The sequence below is a fragment of the Pelophylax lessonae genome, assembly GCF_965119305.1.
Source record: "Pelophylax lessonae genome assembly, chromosome: 2".
Classification (NCBI taxonomy): Eukaryota; Metazoa; Chordata; class Amphibia; order Anura; family Ranidae; genus Pelophylax; species Pelophylax lessonae.
In genome coordinates, this window is record NC_138769.1 from 130,462,209 (window position 1) to 130,478,439 (window position 16,231).

General features: G+C 40.6%; 1 protein-coding gene across 2 annotated transcripts in view; it reads right to left on the reverse strand.

Annotated features, from left to right (window-relative positions):
- Positions 1-16,231, reverse strand: part of FOXN1 (forkhead box N1) — a 136,860-nt gene that overhangs the window by 69,094 nt on the left and 51,535 nt on the right. For both annotated transcript variants that reach the window (XM_082245305.1, XM_082245304.1), the window contains exon 3: positions 25-185. In XM_082245305.1, the coding sequence (XP_082101431.1) occupies positions 25-185 (161 nt within the window). The remainder of the gene's footprint in view (positions 1-24; positions 186-16,231) is intronic.

A 16,231-nucleotide genomic window follows, 5' to 3' on the forward strand; every position in this document is an offset into this window, starting at 1 on the left:
AAGATTTTAAAATTCACTTTTTACCATTGTCAAACAGGAGGCCAGTGAACCAGTCTGATCCTGTATTCCATCATCTGATTGGTTTACGGGAGAACAATCACTGTCCAGAGATCCCGGGGTGAAAGTCATACTTGATTGATCCTGCATCAGTGAAGATCCCACAAGGTCCTGGCTGGGTAAAAATCCTATAAATACAACCAGAATACCATTTAGTATTAAGTTTTTTTTTTTTTTACGGCAATTTTTTTTTTCATTTAGCTGTCAGCAGGGAATCCCACTGACAGCTTATGACTCAATGGCCCCCTCCTTAGCAACCAGCTATACATATCAAAAAACGCATAAAAAATGCAACACTGGAATTTTTTGGTGCGACTCCATTGAAGTCTATTACATGCAAAACGCAATATGCTGTGGGAAAAAAGTCCCTGACCCTTTTCAAAAAATGCAGTGGCACAAAATGCACAGATGTGAACTACATCTATAGGAAACTATCTTAAACGGACTGTAGTGCATTTTAGCAAAAGGCACCAGAAAACGCATCGGTGTGAACATAGGGTAAAGAAGTACAGTGAAATACAAATTGCAGTGGTACAGTCCACAGTACATAACACACTGATATATTAATCTGATAATTTGTCAGTCATTGATTCTACTAGTAATGGTAATTTTTTAATATCACTGCAAAGAAGTTATTGTAAACATTAGCTATTGTAAAAAGCATAGTAGTTCTCAGCAAATTGCTGCCTGACTGTGTCACAAAACTGGACATAGAAAAAAAATCTTTATAATTCAACATTTATCTTCAACAGGGCTTTTTTTCTCAGAAGAAAGGTGCAGGAACTCAACCATGACCCCCCCCCCCCAAAAAAAAAAACCCCCTCCCCAAACTAGTCAAAATTTCACTAACAGTGAGAGGGTCTCAAAGGGGCATCAAGTACCAGGAGTGCATTATGTACTGAGTGCAGAGTTCAGGGGTATGCTACGCGCAGAGTTCAGGGGTATGCTACGTGCAGAGTTCAGGACAGGAGTGTGCTACATATACAGTGCAGGGTTCAGGGGTGCGCTACACAAAGAGTGCAAGTTCAGCCTTCTTCCACAGCTGCTTAGCTCGGCATCCCCCATCCACATTTCACTTTGACCCCTCTTCTTCTCTAGTACCTCCCCTCACACTGTAGATGGGTTGGCCTCTCTCACTTGCAGGGAGATCATCCAGTGGGGATGTAAGCATTCGCACTGCACCACAGGCACCAGCATCTCCTTTGTCCCCATACTGCACTTGGAAAACACAGGAAGCCAGACCTCTGTGCTTAGAAGTGATAGTGATGAGCAAGGGAGCAGAGGGCCTGAGCCAAAGTGGTGGAACTGAGTTCCACCAAGTTCCAGCTGAAAAAAAGCCCTCATCTTCACTCAAAAAAAAAAAAAAAAAATTAATATAGTACAGCTTACCAAGCTTTGGACGTGGCTGCTTTAGTTTCCTTTTTTAGGCTTTTTTCTCCTTTATTTGCACCTGATTTGCACAATAAAACATTCCTGTTCTCTGGTGACAATGCTCACTCACTGTACTCTATGTATTGAGGAGCAGCATTGTTGCCCTAGAACAGTACTTCAGAACATCCTATTGTTTCTTCTCCTTAATGAGGGGTGAGGGGTTCTGTAGTTCTAGCATACTTCCTGAAAACACTGTTTGCAATATCACTGTTAAGTGCAGCACTGGATTTCTAGCAGGATTAACAGGCATTCTTTTGCACTTATCAAACTATTAATTAAGTATTTAATAGACCCGAGTTTTTTTAAATAAGGGATGTGCATTGTTATGGTTTACATACCCTTTAAAGTAAAATCTTTTTACATGTTTTTTTAGATTTGACAATCAAAAACTGTTATCCTATTATACTGACAAATGGATCTGACAGACTAATTAAAAGGTCTGTATAGTGGTTGTGTTTATATTTTCTGGCATTGGATATTAAGGTGAGGTCTAAGGCACCAATGTTTTAATGCTTGTCTATTTTTAATCCAGCAGAAATGAAGTATTGCTTTCAAATATTATGCATTTATATATTCAGCCAGCAGGTACAGATCTAGTTTCATTTCCACAGTTTCCACTTTCTCGCTGTTGTTGAAGAAAGCCTATGTTTACAGATCTCAGTAGCTCAATCTGAAATTTACACATTCGTAGGAAGGACGAGTTAGACAAATCACTAATCCCTCTCCCTTCCTTTGACTCTGTCCGAGGTTTAAGTCAAAAGGTCTGAAAGGGGAAAAAATTAAGAAAATTTTAGTTATACATGTAGCACTGCTCCCAAGAGTGTGGGTCTCCCAGGGTTACCGCTAGCAACAGTAGTACATTTAAGCATATTTCCAAGTGTGTTTACCTCAGACAAGGACCAGTCCAGTTTCTTTGATTTTTTGGTTTTATTAAGAACTTGGGTAGGAGAAGGGATAAGTGGGATACTCCAACCAAACTGAACAATGCACAATAGGCAGGGACAATGCAAAAAGTGCTGTCAGAAGCCTGTTAACGCTGACTGACGCTGGTTAACGCTGACTGACGCTGGTTAACGCTGATTGAGCTGGTCATGGCTAGGCCGCTTACTTTACTTTGCCTTTTGACTGTGAAATAGGATGATAAGCTTCCTGAGGTAATCTGTCTCCTGAGGCAAGCTGTATCCTGACATAAACTGTATTGCTAAACACTTCATGGCCCTTCCTGGCGCCCTCTTTACTCCCTAATCTTCAGGGCTTTAGTACTTGGCACTCCCTTTACTGTACTCTCCTGGTTAGCTGGCTCCTGGATCCCCCTTGACCTCTCTGGAGTGGTCCCCTTTCCTAGGCAGACCCCTGGGCAGATCTTAAGTACTCACGACACTGTTTTTCCAGAAGATCTCTGCCCAGAAGCTCCACTGGGTCAGCACACTCTGGATCCTCTGCAGCCCAGCTCAACCTCTGGCCCTTAGGCCGACTGCCGGGACCACCTTCACACTTCAGCAGGAAGAGAGACAGCCGTCACCTCCTCCTGGGACTGATGCTCCCGCCAAAAGACACTCTGCCTCAGGTGCTCTCCGCTTTTATTTCCAATCCCATCATGCACCTCTCCAGGTGCCAACCCACTGGGACAGTTGCAAAAGTCTGTGTATCATTGGCCAGGTTTCCCCACTGTCCAACAGGCCTCCCTATTGCACGCAGTGGGGACCCTCCCTCAGACCAGATGAATACACACTGAGCACACTAAGCAGACCTAACTAAAGATCAAGCTTCTCTGATAAGCGGATGAAGCAATTATGTTTTTTCCTGCTACTTCCCTGTTAAGCAGAAAATGCCAAACTATATCTTCTATCTAGCACCTGACTAGGAGGGTGCTACATACAAAAAAGCATTTTTTTTTTTTTTTTCAGGGAACAAGTAATGGATTACTTGTTAACAGGTGTACCAGCTTGTGGATCACTTATAAACTCCGTTCTGTATAAAAGCAGTATTGGAAAATACTGCCTGAAGTATTATGTGAACAAAATTGGAATGTAGGAAGTTTTATAACCCTTAAAATAAAAAGCCATCTGTGTGCTGCAGCCTCTCTTTAGCACCCCTAATACTCACCTGAACCCATCTCTATCCAGCGATGTCCACTAGTCCCTCGGCCGTTCGGGACTATACCTCCTAATTGGCTGGGACACAGCCGCGGCGCCATTGGCTCTGTGCAAAACCAACTGCACAGAGGAGATTAGTATAACATGTTTGTTATTTAAAAAACAGACTTTACAATCACTTTAAAAGTATAGGTCTATTCTTTAGTGAAGTTTCAAAGATAGCCAAGATGGTGTCAGTAAGTACAATTTGCTTCACCACCAAAAGGCACTTGAAAAATGAAGAAAACTTGGACAGTAACATGACATGACCTGTTTCTGAGAGACAACAGCTTCTGTGAGCCACTTTACACTACAACAGCTTCAACATAACTTAACCATAGTTGAAGTAACCGAGGATCACTTTCAACTGCGAGGAGAAAACTTTGAGCTGCAGGTTAGACAAGCCACAGGAAAATAGGATACTCAATACAAAAATGGCAATATAAGAAAAAGAGGTGTGCCTGGATCAGACGCCTCCACCAGTAGACTACTAAAGACTATATGGCCTTATAAACTGATGAATCAAAATTTGAAATTTTTGGTCCATCACTCAGGGGTTTTTCCACACCGTTGAGAATGTAAAAGGATCAGGGTGGGATTTTAACTGTCAAATATGTAAAAAGTGTAATGGTTTATTTAATGACTAAGGCTTTTGGGATCTCGATTCTGCCTGCAATCTTAAATCACACTGCAATTGCAAAATGCAGGTCTGGGTGTGCAGCGATTCTGTCTGAGATCCGAAAACACCAAATGTGAATAGAACCTAGGACAGACCATAGGTGAAAGGAAAGAAAATTGCTACATTGCCCCATCGACACAGTCATTAATGATGGGGGTGGGGGGCAGGAACCTTTCCAGTCGGTAGAACAGAATGATTACTGCTAGTGACTATAGGCGTCTGCAGTAATTGAATGCAGAAAAATCTGACAGGCTATTTGTACCCAAGCGGTTCAGCAGAATATTGATCCATGTATGGTTAGCTTAACTGACACCCTAAATTAAAAGTCCTACAACAGCATTTTGATGCGCATTTGCAATCCATCTGGTCTATGTCTAGTTAATCAGGGTTCATCCTACAAAAGATAATGACTCAAAACATACCCCCAGGCTACCAGAACCACCTTAAGAACAAAATAGTAGATAATTCAAGTGCAAGACATTTGAGGGAACTTCTTGAACAGTGCTGGGCAAATTTTTTATAATAATATTTGATTTACATGAAATAAGTCTGACTTTTCATACAAAAGCTTGCTACTTGCTACATTTTGACAACATTTTGTTAATGACTTTATCTTTATCTCCAATTGTTTATTATTTTATGCCTTAATTTCAGAGTACATTTAGGCATAAAACTGCATAAATTTCAAAACACAGATAAAAAACTTTGGTTTTAGGCTCCTTGCACATGATACTTCTGTTTGAGCATCTACTTTTTAAGACTTTTGTTCTACACAATATGTAAATGAGCATTTGCGCCTATATATATATATATATATATATATATATATATATATATATATACATATTTTTTTTTTGGCTAGATTATCTCTGCTGGTTATAAATTTGGATCCGTCTGCTTTTTTTATTATTTAATCCATGAACAGAAAAAAGATGATTAAGTCAAGATTCACACCTTTGCATTTTTCCTCCTAATGCATATTACATAGAAATGCATCAAAATGAATGTCAACGCGCATTAAAATACAGTATGCTTTGATGTGTTTCCATTGATACAAATTTAAAATGCATTAAGCAAAAACACAAATGGATGAACCAAGCCTAACTATCCATACCATAAGTGATTTATTAAACTTTAACAAAAATGTTAATCTCTCCTAATGTATTTTACATAGAAATACATCAAAACGCATGTCAACGTACATTAAAATACAGTATGCTTTGATGCGTTTCCATTGATTTAAATTTAAAATGCATAAAGCAAAAATACAAATAGGTGAATCAAGCCTAACTATCCATAAGTGATTTATTAAACTTAAAAAAAATGTTAATCTCTTCAGATATTTCCCCAGGCCTATAGATTCCTGCACATACTACATTTTAAGAACGTGCCTTAAATGATTATTAAATAATAAGAAATTAAAAAAATGAAAACGAAACATTTTTGTAGCTGACTTTACCGAAAGGACTTAACTAAAGGGGCCCCAGGGAGAAACACTGACTACTGGATCTAGTCCTGGCATGTGTAGTAAAATGAAGATATGTGTCATTCAAAGTTCAGTATATAGTATGTCCACATAAGCATGGTAGTATAACTATCTCAAGCTAGGATTGTGATTATTAGTTCTTCTGTAAAGGTGAGTGTAGTATTTTTTAATCTGATAGCGTAGCCAGTTACCCAATCTGCTTCCATGATCGAAACCCCCTGGTCTGTGTTCACTTTAATTATCAAAAAGCTTTTTAAACAAGCTGGAAACCAGAAAGATCGCAGCCTAGCACACTAGACACATAGGCTGGTATCTCTATAGATAGAGGAATTTGGCCATAGCCACTACACAATGTTGATGCTATCCTGTATGCCCTATAAGTAGATATAAGCCCTCAGTAACTATTTTTATATGTAGCATGTTACCTTAGATGCCAGTGCAAATGCCATGTTTGTTTTTCCTGAAGGGACCCTTAAATCATTGCAACTGTCTGGCACACATAAGCAATTTCCACTGGCACCTATTTTGCCATTTTGATGTGCAGGCAGCCACAGATCTACACTTCCATTTAATACTGGTGTTAGAATGATGAGCAGAGGGTGCTGTGCTAATGAAGGTCTCTTTGGAATGTTGTCTTATAGTCCAGCCAGAGACTTTACATGCAGGGCTGATCACAATGCCTGTGGAAGAAAGTTAGGTACAGCTTGTATCTCTAGTAGAATCACCAGCTATCTTTTAAAACTAATAGCAGTCTAATGAAGAGATAATGTGATAAAATGCATGTATGGAAAATCTTAGCTATACACAAATTCTTGATTTTTGACTACACGCACTTGTAGATGCTTTCACACGGGTGCCTGCGTTTCGAGAGATCTGCTTGCTCAGCGGGGGGATTGCTTTGCTGATCCCCGCTGAGCAGGCGGATGACAGGTCCATCTCAGCTCACTGTGCAGTGTTTAGATGGACACAGTCCCGCTCTCCTCTATAGGGAGATTGGGTGAAAATGGACCGTATCTCCATTTCCATCCAATCATATCAGTTCTGACCTGCCAGACAAATGGAAAAGTAGGACTACCATCCGTCTGGTTTTTGTGGGCAGTATCGAATCAGATAGTGGTGGATGTCAGCAGATATTTCACCGCTGACATCCGCTCCATAGGGGAGAATAGAGGGTCCAATCAGGTCCGCCTGTAAAACGGACTCAGGTCCGTGTGAAAAGGCCCTAAGAGTGAGCCCAACACAGCTTCTTTCCTTTTCAGGCTGGGTTTACTCTTAACCACCTAGGCGGTAATCCCGAGCGTGACTCGGGTGGATTTTTCATTGCAGGATCGGTAACCCCGAGTCACGCTCGGGGTGGATGTGCAGAGAGCGCAGCGGTGTTCTCTTACCTTGTCCTGGCGATCCAGCGATGATCTCTCATTGCTGAGATCGCCAGCCGAGAGTCCCGCCGCTCCTCCGTCCTCCGTCGGTGTGATCACTTCCTAGTTCCGTTCCCTGCAGCAGCAATGCTTCATGGGAGCGGAACTAGGGAGGGAAATTAAAAAAAAAAAACAAAAACGTTGCACAAAACACATTTTATATATATTATATATATATATATATATATATATATATATATATATATATATATATATACACATATATATATATATATATGCATATATATATATATATATATATGCATATATATATGCATATATATATATATATATATGCATATATATATATATATATATGCGCATATATATGTATATACCGGTATATATATATATATATATATATATATATATATATATATATATATATATAATGCATGAATTATAATCTAATCAATAATATAATTTTATTATATATATTATATAATAAAATAATATTATTGATTCGATTATAATTCACGCGTTTGTGTTTCAAATTTATCACATCTGGGATGTCTACTAGACTCTTGTTTTGGTCAGGTTTAAGTCAGTGATTACTAAGAATTGTAGGCCTATAAAACATAACGCCAAATTTCCATGAAAACAATTGTACCGCTTTTGGTATGTAATTCCTGACATAATCATACCGCCAGGGAGGTTAAATAGGCTGTGGCTCACCCAGTGCATCCCTGTTCTCCGTTTCAGGGACGAATCAGGCCCGAAATCTCTGAATTCGGATCTGAAACAGGGCCAAAGATGCACAGGACCCCTGTGCAATCCGCTCTGCAGCTGCCACGTAAATGTGTGAACCGGCTTCATTTAGAGGCGGTCACAATCTCTTTTCATGCGAATTGGATGCGGGGAAACCCACATCCAATTCACACTAGTGTGAACCTAGCCTTATGCAAACAAAGGCTTGCACATTTTCTTTGCACAGGGTAACTGCATCCTACCTACAATTTACCAGATTTTTAACTCTTTTTAAAGCGCACAGATCCAATACCAGCAGTCCCTGTACTGTACAGGAGTTTAAAATATAATGTTTCTCCCACACCCATACATACCAGGGGCAGTTTAAGAGGAAGACAACCTGACAGACAGTATGGGGTTGATATACTGAAACTGGAGAGTTGGTACAGCTCTGTATAGAAACCAATCAGCTTCCAGGATTTTTTGTCAAAGCTAATTGAACAAGCTGAAGTTAGACGTTGATTGGCTACCATGCACAGCTGCACCAGATTTTGCACTCTCCAGTTTTAGTAAATCAACCCCTCTGTTTTTGGAAAAAGGAAAGCATTCAATCTACATTCAGATATTGCTCTAGGATGGATTTGACCAAAGGCATTAGTGCTTTCCACTAAACCTGTTTTTATCTAGCAAAATATTGCTTCCAGAGAGCTACAATTTATTCTCACATTTGTAAAAGCATGTTTTATTTATCTATGGAATAAGTGAATCACTCTGACATGACTGGCCAACTAGAAAATAGAGATAAGGTTCAGAATTGCTGCTACCATGACTTTCAGAGCACTGCCGGGCCTTTAAACTGTGCCCAGCAGGTTTAGAAGGTTAAGAAGTAATACAGATTTTTTGAGATAAGCCAGCCCCCCAAAGGGGGCGGAGCACAGAGCAGCCATGGTGTCAGTGAATTGGAAGTTGTTGTTAGGAAATCTGAAAAACTGCATTGGAAGAGATTAGGGTCATTTAGGAAACTGTAATTTAATTCTGATTGCTAGCTCTCTTGGCAACGAATCCCTCTTTTGCATTTTTTTATTTGGTTGGGCTTTTTTGTCTTCATTTTGTGTGTGTGTGTGTGTGTGTGGGGGGGGGGGGGGGGGTTGCTGCATGGCTTTCCTTTAAAAATGAGCTTCTGTTTCAGAGATTTTTTATTTATTTTGGGGGAATATTGGTTCTTAGTTTATGTTGATGATTTTTTTTAAAAGTGTCACTAAACCCACATCATAGAAAACTATCAATATATGGTGTATTACATGCTGTTGACTCTCACTCAGTCCCAGAGCCCATGTGACTATAGAGTCACACATGTGGGCCGATACACAGTGGGAAATGACAGCCCATTCCCTCCCTCCTCCATGCCCACTAACTCGCTAAACCTAAGGGGGACAGGAAATGACATGTAGATTGATGGAGGCTTCACCTCACTGTTATTCTTAGACACAGGCGGGAGGGGCGTGACAGAAATCCGTCCACACCATGCTAAACCCGCATCATAGAAAACGAATGCCAAAAAATAATAAAGATTTGTATACAAATATATATTTTTATGCCAATTTAAAACAGTTTATTGATACTAATTATTTATTTTTTACTCTGTATTCCAAAGGCTTTTTTTTGAACATGTGACCAACAGCAGAGGACTGGAAGCTCCTCCTGCTTATGTTAACCTGCAGGCTGGGAGAGAGCTGGGTCATGTGAGAGCTGTATATCAATTAGGAAAAAGATACATAGATGCTTTTTTATCCTTTTGTAAATTAAAATAATTACAGTGCCATCATCCATATACAGAAATAGAAAGGACAATGTAAATTAGACAGTGTGTGTTTAGTATCACTTTAACGTTAACATTTTTGTTGCTTTTGTCTCTCTTTTAGGAGTTTTTAATTTATTTTGTGTTCTTCTATTTCTGTTTTATGTTGATAGAGCCTATTTTAAGGTTGGGGTGTTTAAAGCTTAGCATTGACTTGTTACTGACTATCTGTTCTCTACACTGCATTTTGTTCTTAGCATGCTTCATTATTTAAAGGAAAAAAAATAGTGCAAACCACTGGAACCACCTTACATTATATCATTTGCATTCAACGCACCCCTTATTTCCAGAGATAAAAGAAAAGTTGGCTACTGGCCACTTTTACACAGCTGTATCATCTGCAGTATCTTGATTTTTCGTATTGAAACCCCAGCCTGTGTTTTTTGTCTCCACTGAATTTAGGCCTAGGCTTGTTATTTAAAATTGTCCTTCTGCTGGAAACATTTACACTAGTGTGTTATCTGTGGTTTCTTGTCCTAAGGCCTGGTTCACACCAATACATTTTTTAGTGCGTTTTCAGTTTTGCAGAAACACATTACAGTCTATTTAACATGGTTTCCTATGGGTCACGTTCATATCTGTACATTTTATGGAAAGGGCCATGGACCAGCAGATGTTTTTGGTTCCATAGTCTTCAATGGATCAAAAATGTGTATTGAAAAATGCAAACATTGGAATATACATCAACAGCAACCTGCATAGGTGTGAAACCAGGTATAAATCAGCTGCCTGTATTTTTTTCTCTAGCATATTTTGACCAATTCTGCCTTATTAAAATTCCCTGTAGCTGGCTATTTTTACACTGATGTAGTATCAGTGGTCTCCTAATTCTTTATAGGAGTTTCATTGAATTTGGGCAGTGGCAGGACAGTTTTACATCAGTGAGAAACATTTTTTACCATAGCAAATTACACAATTCCTTTTGTCAGTAAAAGTGGGCCAATTATCATTTGATGAAAAAGTGTACATAATTACTAAGACTGTCTGTGAAAATGAGACTGTTCTGTAACACCACTGATATCCTTTAAAGCGAACTCCACTTTTGTGGAGAAGAGAAAAGCAAATAAAGAAAAAATAATATAGTGTATACAATTGCGACACAAATCACATTGTGATTGAATGTTATTAAAAATTACCTTTCCTTTTCAATCTGCAGCCACTATATTTTCTGAAAATGCAATGCAATATGGCTACCTGGAGTTGTTCTGTACACAGAATGTGTACTGACCACACCCTAGAAACATTTCCTCCTTGTGTGATTGGCTCACTGATTTTCTCAGAGGTTTGCCAAAGATACAAGTCAGATTTCAGGCATCCCCTGCAACAAAAATGTCATTTTTGGTGAGATACTCCCAATAGGAACATGTCTAAAGGGATGCAGGCCAGCAGATTCCTTCATTAGTGCTTTGCAGATGCCGCAACTGATTGATAATTATAAAACCACTCCCATTAGACCCACTCAGCACAGAGGAACAAACAGTGATTTCTTCATAATAACAAAAGGTAGGAATCGGCAACAAAGGTCGTTAAATTCCTTGTAATGTACAGAGATCACCCAGAGGGGAATGTTTTTTTCTCAACAAAAGTGGAGTTAGGCTTTAAAGCATCCCCCAACATCTTATTTAAAGGATGTATTTTCAATGTTTTTCTTGGAGCCTTATGAAAGGACCCTCTTCCTGTTATATTGCATTGGTACATGGCCCAGCTTCCAGGACCTTTTTAAGTAACCAGATGCAACCCCCCCCCCCCCCATAGACCTCAATGGTATTTGCCTCCAAGTTTGAATTCAATACATTTTAAACAAGGTTCCCTAAACCCTTGGCGAATCAAACCTGGCTAGATATGAACATCACCACCAAACATGCAATGCAACCTGTGAAATCAATAATCCATGTTACCCCTATGAGTTATATGAAAAATATATGCTAGCAAATGAATGCCTGCCCATAGATGAAATATGAATTTTGAGTTAACAAAAATAATATCACTTGATACAAATATTTATTTCAACTGTGCAGCTTAATATACAGTAAATAGAAAATGCTAGAACATATTGAGAATAAAATAAGTACTATTTATTTTGATAGGTAATTCCTATGCATACTTAATAGTAATGTTATGCCCATGTCTTTAGTGGTGCTAAAATAGGTTTCATGCAAATTGAAATACAACGTCTTTAAAAATATTTAATAATATATGAGGGTTACATGAGACCATAGCTGCAAGGGCTTTTTGATTGCACAGTCATATGATGTATTTTAAAACATCTGTCACAAAACTATTTACCACCTTTAGCCATATTCAATAGCATATCACATACCAGATTACAGTATACTGCTATTGGCATCATACAAACATTGGTTGTACTTGACAGTCAGTACTGGTAAATTGGAAACAGTTAATTGCTATTGCAATTGGACCTGCTTTTGGGCCGAGATGAGTTATGGGGAATATTTCTGTGCCCCTGCATACTGTTTATTTATATTGTAATAGTCTGCTGGGACTTTTTGAAAATAAAGCTGTTTTTGTTTATGGATAGGCTGGGTTTACACTGACGCTCAATTTTATGGGCACCACAAGGCACCCTACCAACGCAGAGACATGTTATTTTCCTCAATCAGCTGGAGCCGTTGTTCTCCGTATTCTGATAGTGGAGGGTGCTGCTGTCAGAATACATTGTCCAAGCAGGGGGATTCCTCCATACACCCTATTTGTGTAAATGGAGAAATGTTCTGTTATCTGAAACAGTGACAGATGTACAGTACTTAAACCTTTAATTTTTTACTTGCTTGTTCAAATAAATAGGTTATTTTACGGTTCCGTGTACATTGATCCGGTGCCGGGTTTTACCCCCTGTCTGAGCTGCTCGGGTTCCTGCCAACCTGCCCTGAACCTAGGTATTATTTAGCCTTTGCACCTTTGGGTTAGTGTTTGAGCATCTTGACTTCACGCTGAAGCCGGACCTCCCTGTTGCTCTGGCGTTTGCTGTTTCTTAGTACACTTGTATTCTGTGTGTTTTCCCTTTTTTTGCGCTCTTGTATTTCCCATGATTTCTGTTTGTGTATCCTTTTATTTTTTGTTGTAGTGGGTGCTCTCCGCAGCATTGCTTTTTGTCGTTTTTCTTTGCCCTTCATTTCTGCTTGCTATGTCCATCTCTCTCTGTGCCATTGCCCAGTTTCCCTTGATCTCCTGGGCTTCATGCCTGTTCCCTGGGTCCTCCTCCTGGTGTTTTCTTCCTAAATGCTGTAGTATTTCCTTTGGTCCTTGTATCCTGTGTGTACCCTGAGACCATCCTGTGTGCTATCTGCTGGCAACTCGTGGGCTGCCTTGCAGTGCAACATTCTCACCTCCAGTGGTTCTGGTGAAGACCAGGCGGCTCCTTGGATCCTGCGACTCTGAAACCCACCCTGTTTGCATGTGGTCACATTGCTCCTGCACCTTCCAGGATACATACCCTGGCACACCTGTTTAGTTGTCCCTACTGCTCTGCTAGACCTGGAGTTTTAAAGTCCCAGGCAGAGGCGTAACTAGAACCTTTGGGGCCCCGGGTGCAAGAAACCATGAAGGGCCCCCCTGACCCCCCCTCCATCTGAGCTCCGGGCTTCCAGTTCTGGGAGGGCCTCCATGGACATCCTCCCAGAATCCTGCCTCCCACGTGCCCCCTGGGGCTCACATCCAGCATGCTCGCTGTATCCTTCGGACAATCACAGTGGCCCTTTACCATGTAAACAGCTGATCACATGTAAACAGACTTGTCAGTTATTGGCACTCCTTTCTTCCCACGCTGTGTCTGTGTGAGGAAAGGAGAGCCGTTAACAAGCAAGACTGTCAGTACATTGTTTACACTGATATTTACTGATACTCATCAGTGTCCTGCTTATCAGTGCAGCCCCAATAGTGCTGCCTATCAGTGCTACCTATCAGTGCTCATCAATGTCGCCTATCAGTGCTGCATATCAGTGCCCAATCATTGCTCATCAATACCACCTATCAGTGCTGCCTATCAGTGCTCATCAATGCCCATCAGTGCTGCCTATCAGTGCTCATCATTGCCCCCTATCAATGCCCATCAGTGCTGCCTATCAGTGCCACCTATCAGTGCTTGTCAATGCCACCTTTCAGTGCTCATCAATGCTGCTTATCAGTCCCTATCAGTGCCACTTATCAGTGCTCATCAAGGCCGCCTATTAGAGCCACTTAGTGCTTATCAATGCTGCCTATCAGTGTCCATCAGTGTTGCCTACCAGTGCCACTTATCAGTGCTGCCTATCAGTGCCCATCAGCAGTACACTGAGCTGAGAGTGCATCTCTCATACAGCTCAGACTCAGAGCCTGTATTGACAGTCCCTCCTCTCTCGCATGGATAGGAGACAGCCGATCTGCTCCTTCTCCTCCCGCCACTCTCCTGTGTGCACCGTGGGAAGTGTGAAGATAAGCAGCTGAATTTCATCATTCACACTTCCCGTGGTGCACGCAGGAGAGGGGCGGTAGGAGAAGGAGCAGATTGGCTGTTTCCTATCGGTGCAAGGTAGGAGGGACTGTCAGTACAGACTCTGAGCCAGTGACAGAACGGGTGGGGAGGGGTGGCCCCTCCTAGTGACAGAACAGCTATCGGGTGCCCCCCCCCCCCAGTGGCAGAATGGCGGGTCCCCCCACAGTGGCAGAACTCCAGGGCCCAGTCGCAAGTGGGACTGCTGCAACCCTTGTAATTCCGCCACTGGTCCCAGGTGTTCCAGTCCTCAGATTGTGACAGGTAGAAGCTGAGGGTCTGAAAAACAATGCTTAGGCTGATATAATTGTACTGTTTCATTGCAGACAGCCTAGGATCCTGTCATAATAAAGGGGGATATTAGTCCATAGAAATATATTGTCTTATTTATTTAAACAGTGAGGAGAAAAGTGCTATTGGTAAAGTGTGGATACCAATATCTTTTACTGGTCTGACTAAAGTAAAGCTATTTCTGATTGGTTACTTCAGGTTACTGCATTTTGTTATTGCACTGTTTATTAAAAGTCCTCTCATTTGAGCTATGTACCTCAGACCACTACCTAAATGATTTCTATTATAATCTACCACTAAATATGGAGATACATTTCACTACCACTGAAGGTCTTCTGCAGTTTCTGACTCTATTGATTTATACACAAGAAATCGAATCCCCCATTTAAAGCGGAGTTCCGGCCACAAAATCATGCCTTTAGATTTTATGGCATCCGCTTCCTTATCCTTACCTGAGCAAGAATTGGATATTCCCGGCTTTTTTTTTTTTTTTTACTTACCTTATTACAGAGGATAATATACTCACCTTACCATCCACTTCCTCCTTCCGCGGCCCGCGCTGTCACTTCCTGTCCCGCAATGCATCCTGGGAGCTCTTACTCGTGGCTCCCAGGATGCAATGGGCAGTGACGAAGGCAGGCGGGCGGTCCTCTCATCGCGTTATTTCCGAACAGGAAATGATGCGATGTTAGGCGGAGCACAGTGCGGACGGCGATGCCGATCCCATAGTACTGGGCATGCGCGAGATTTCGTGCTGGATTCTCCGGCCTCTGCCCACTACAACCAGGAAGCAGGGCAGACATTTCCCCACAACGGACTCGGCGAACCAGGACAAAGATGGCGGCGCTCAGCATAAATTTTATAAAGTAAGATTTCATGCTTGCAAAACTATTATTACACTGTATAAAACAGGATTAGCGGATATATAGAGGTCAGGGGGTCACTGTTTGGGGGACATTAAAAAAAAAAAAAAGATTCTGTGGCCGGAACTCTGCTTTAAGTGCAAACTGAGTAAACTGCCCATTAAAAGGACTAAGCTTCACCCATCTTAAAACAAAATAGCTAAAAATATAAAAAAAAATTATTCTGTCAGTAGCAACCAATTTGATTTCAGAAGTTATAATTCTACTGCGGAATTTGGTAACTTTACCCAAGTTTACCCAAAAGAGCAAATCTTCCTTTTCATCAAATATATTGGTGTTTTAAACTCTGTCTTTAACGTAAATGAATTTTATTGCTTTCTTTGGTCTGCAAAATACCATACCTAAGACTACTCACATACTCACATACATAATGGTAGAGAAACAATTTTCAATTGTATCTTTTCCAACTATCAATCTGTTTGTGAACCTAAGGATACTTGAACAATCGTGCACAATGTGTATGCGTATTTCTTACGGGGAACATCATTGTGATATTTTCTAGTGATGTTGCATGTGTATTATTTGAATACATTTTTGGAAGAAAAGATGGTACGGTTTAAAACATGATCTTTTAACCACTTCAGCCCAAGAAGGTTTTACCCCCTTAATGACCAAGCCATTTTTTGCGATACGGCACTGCATTGCTTTAACTGTCATGCAACGTTGTACCCAAATAAAATCGATGACTTTTTTTTCCTACAAATAGAGTTTTCTTTTGGTGGTATTTGATCACTTCTGCGGTTTTTAATTTTTTGCACTATAAACAGAAAAAGAGCG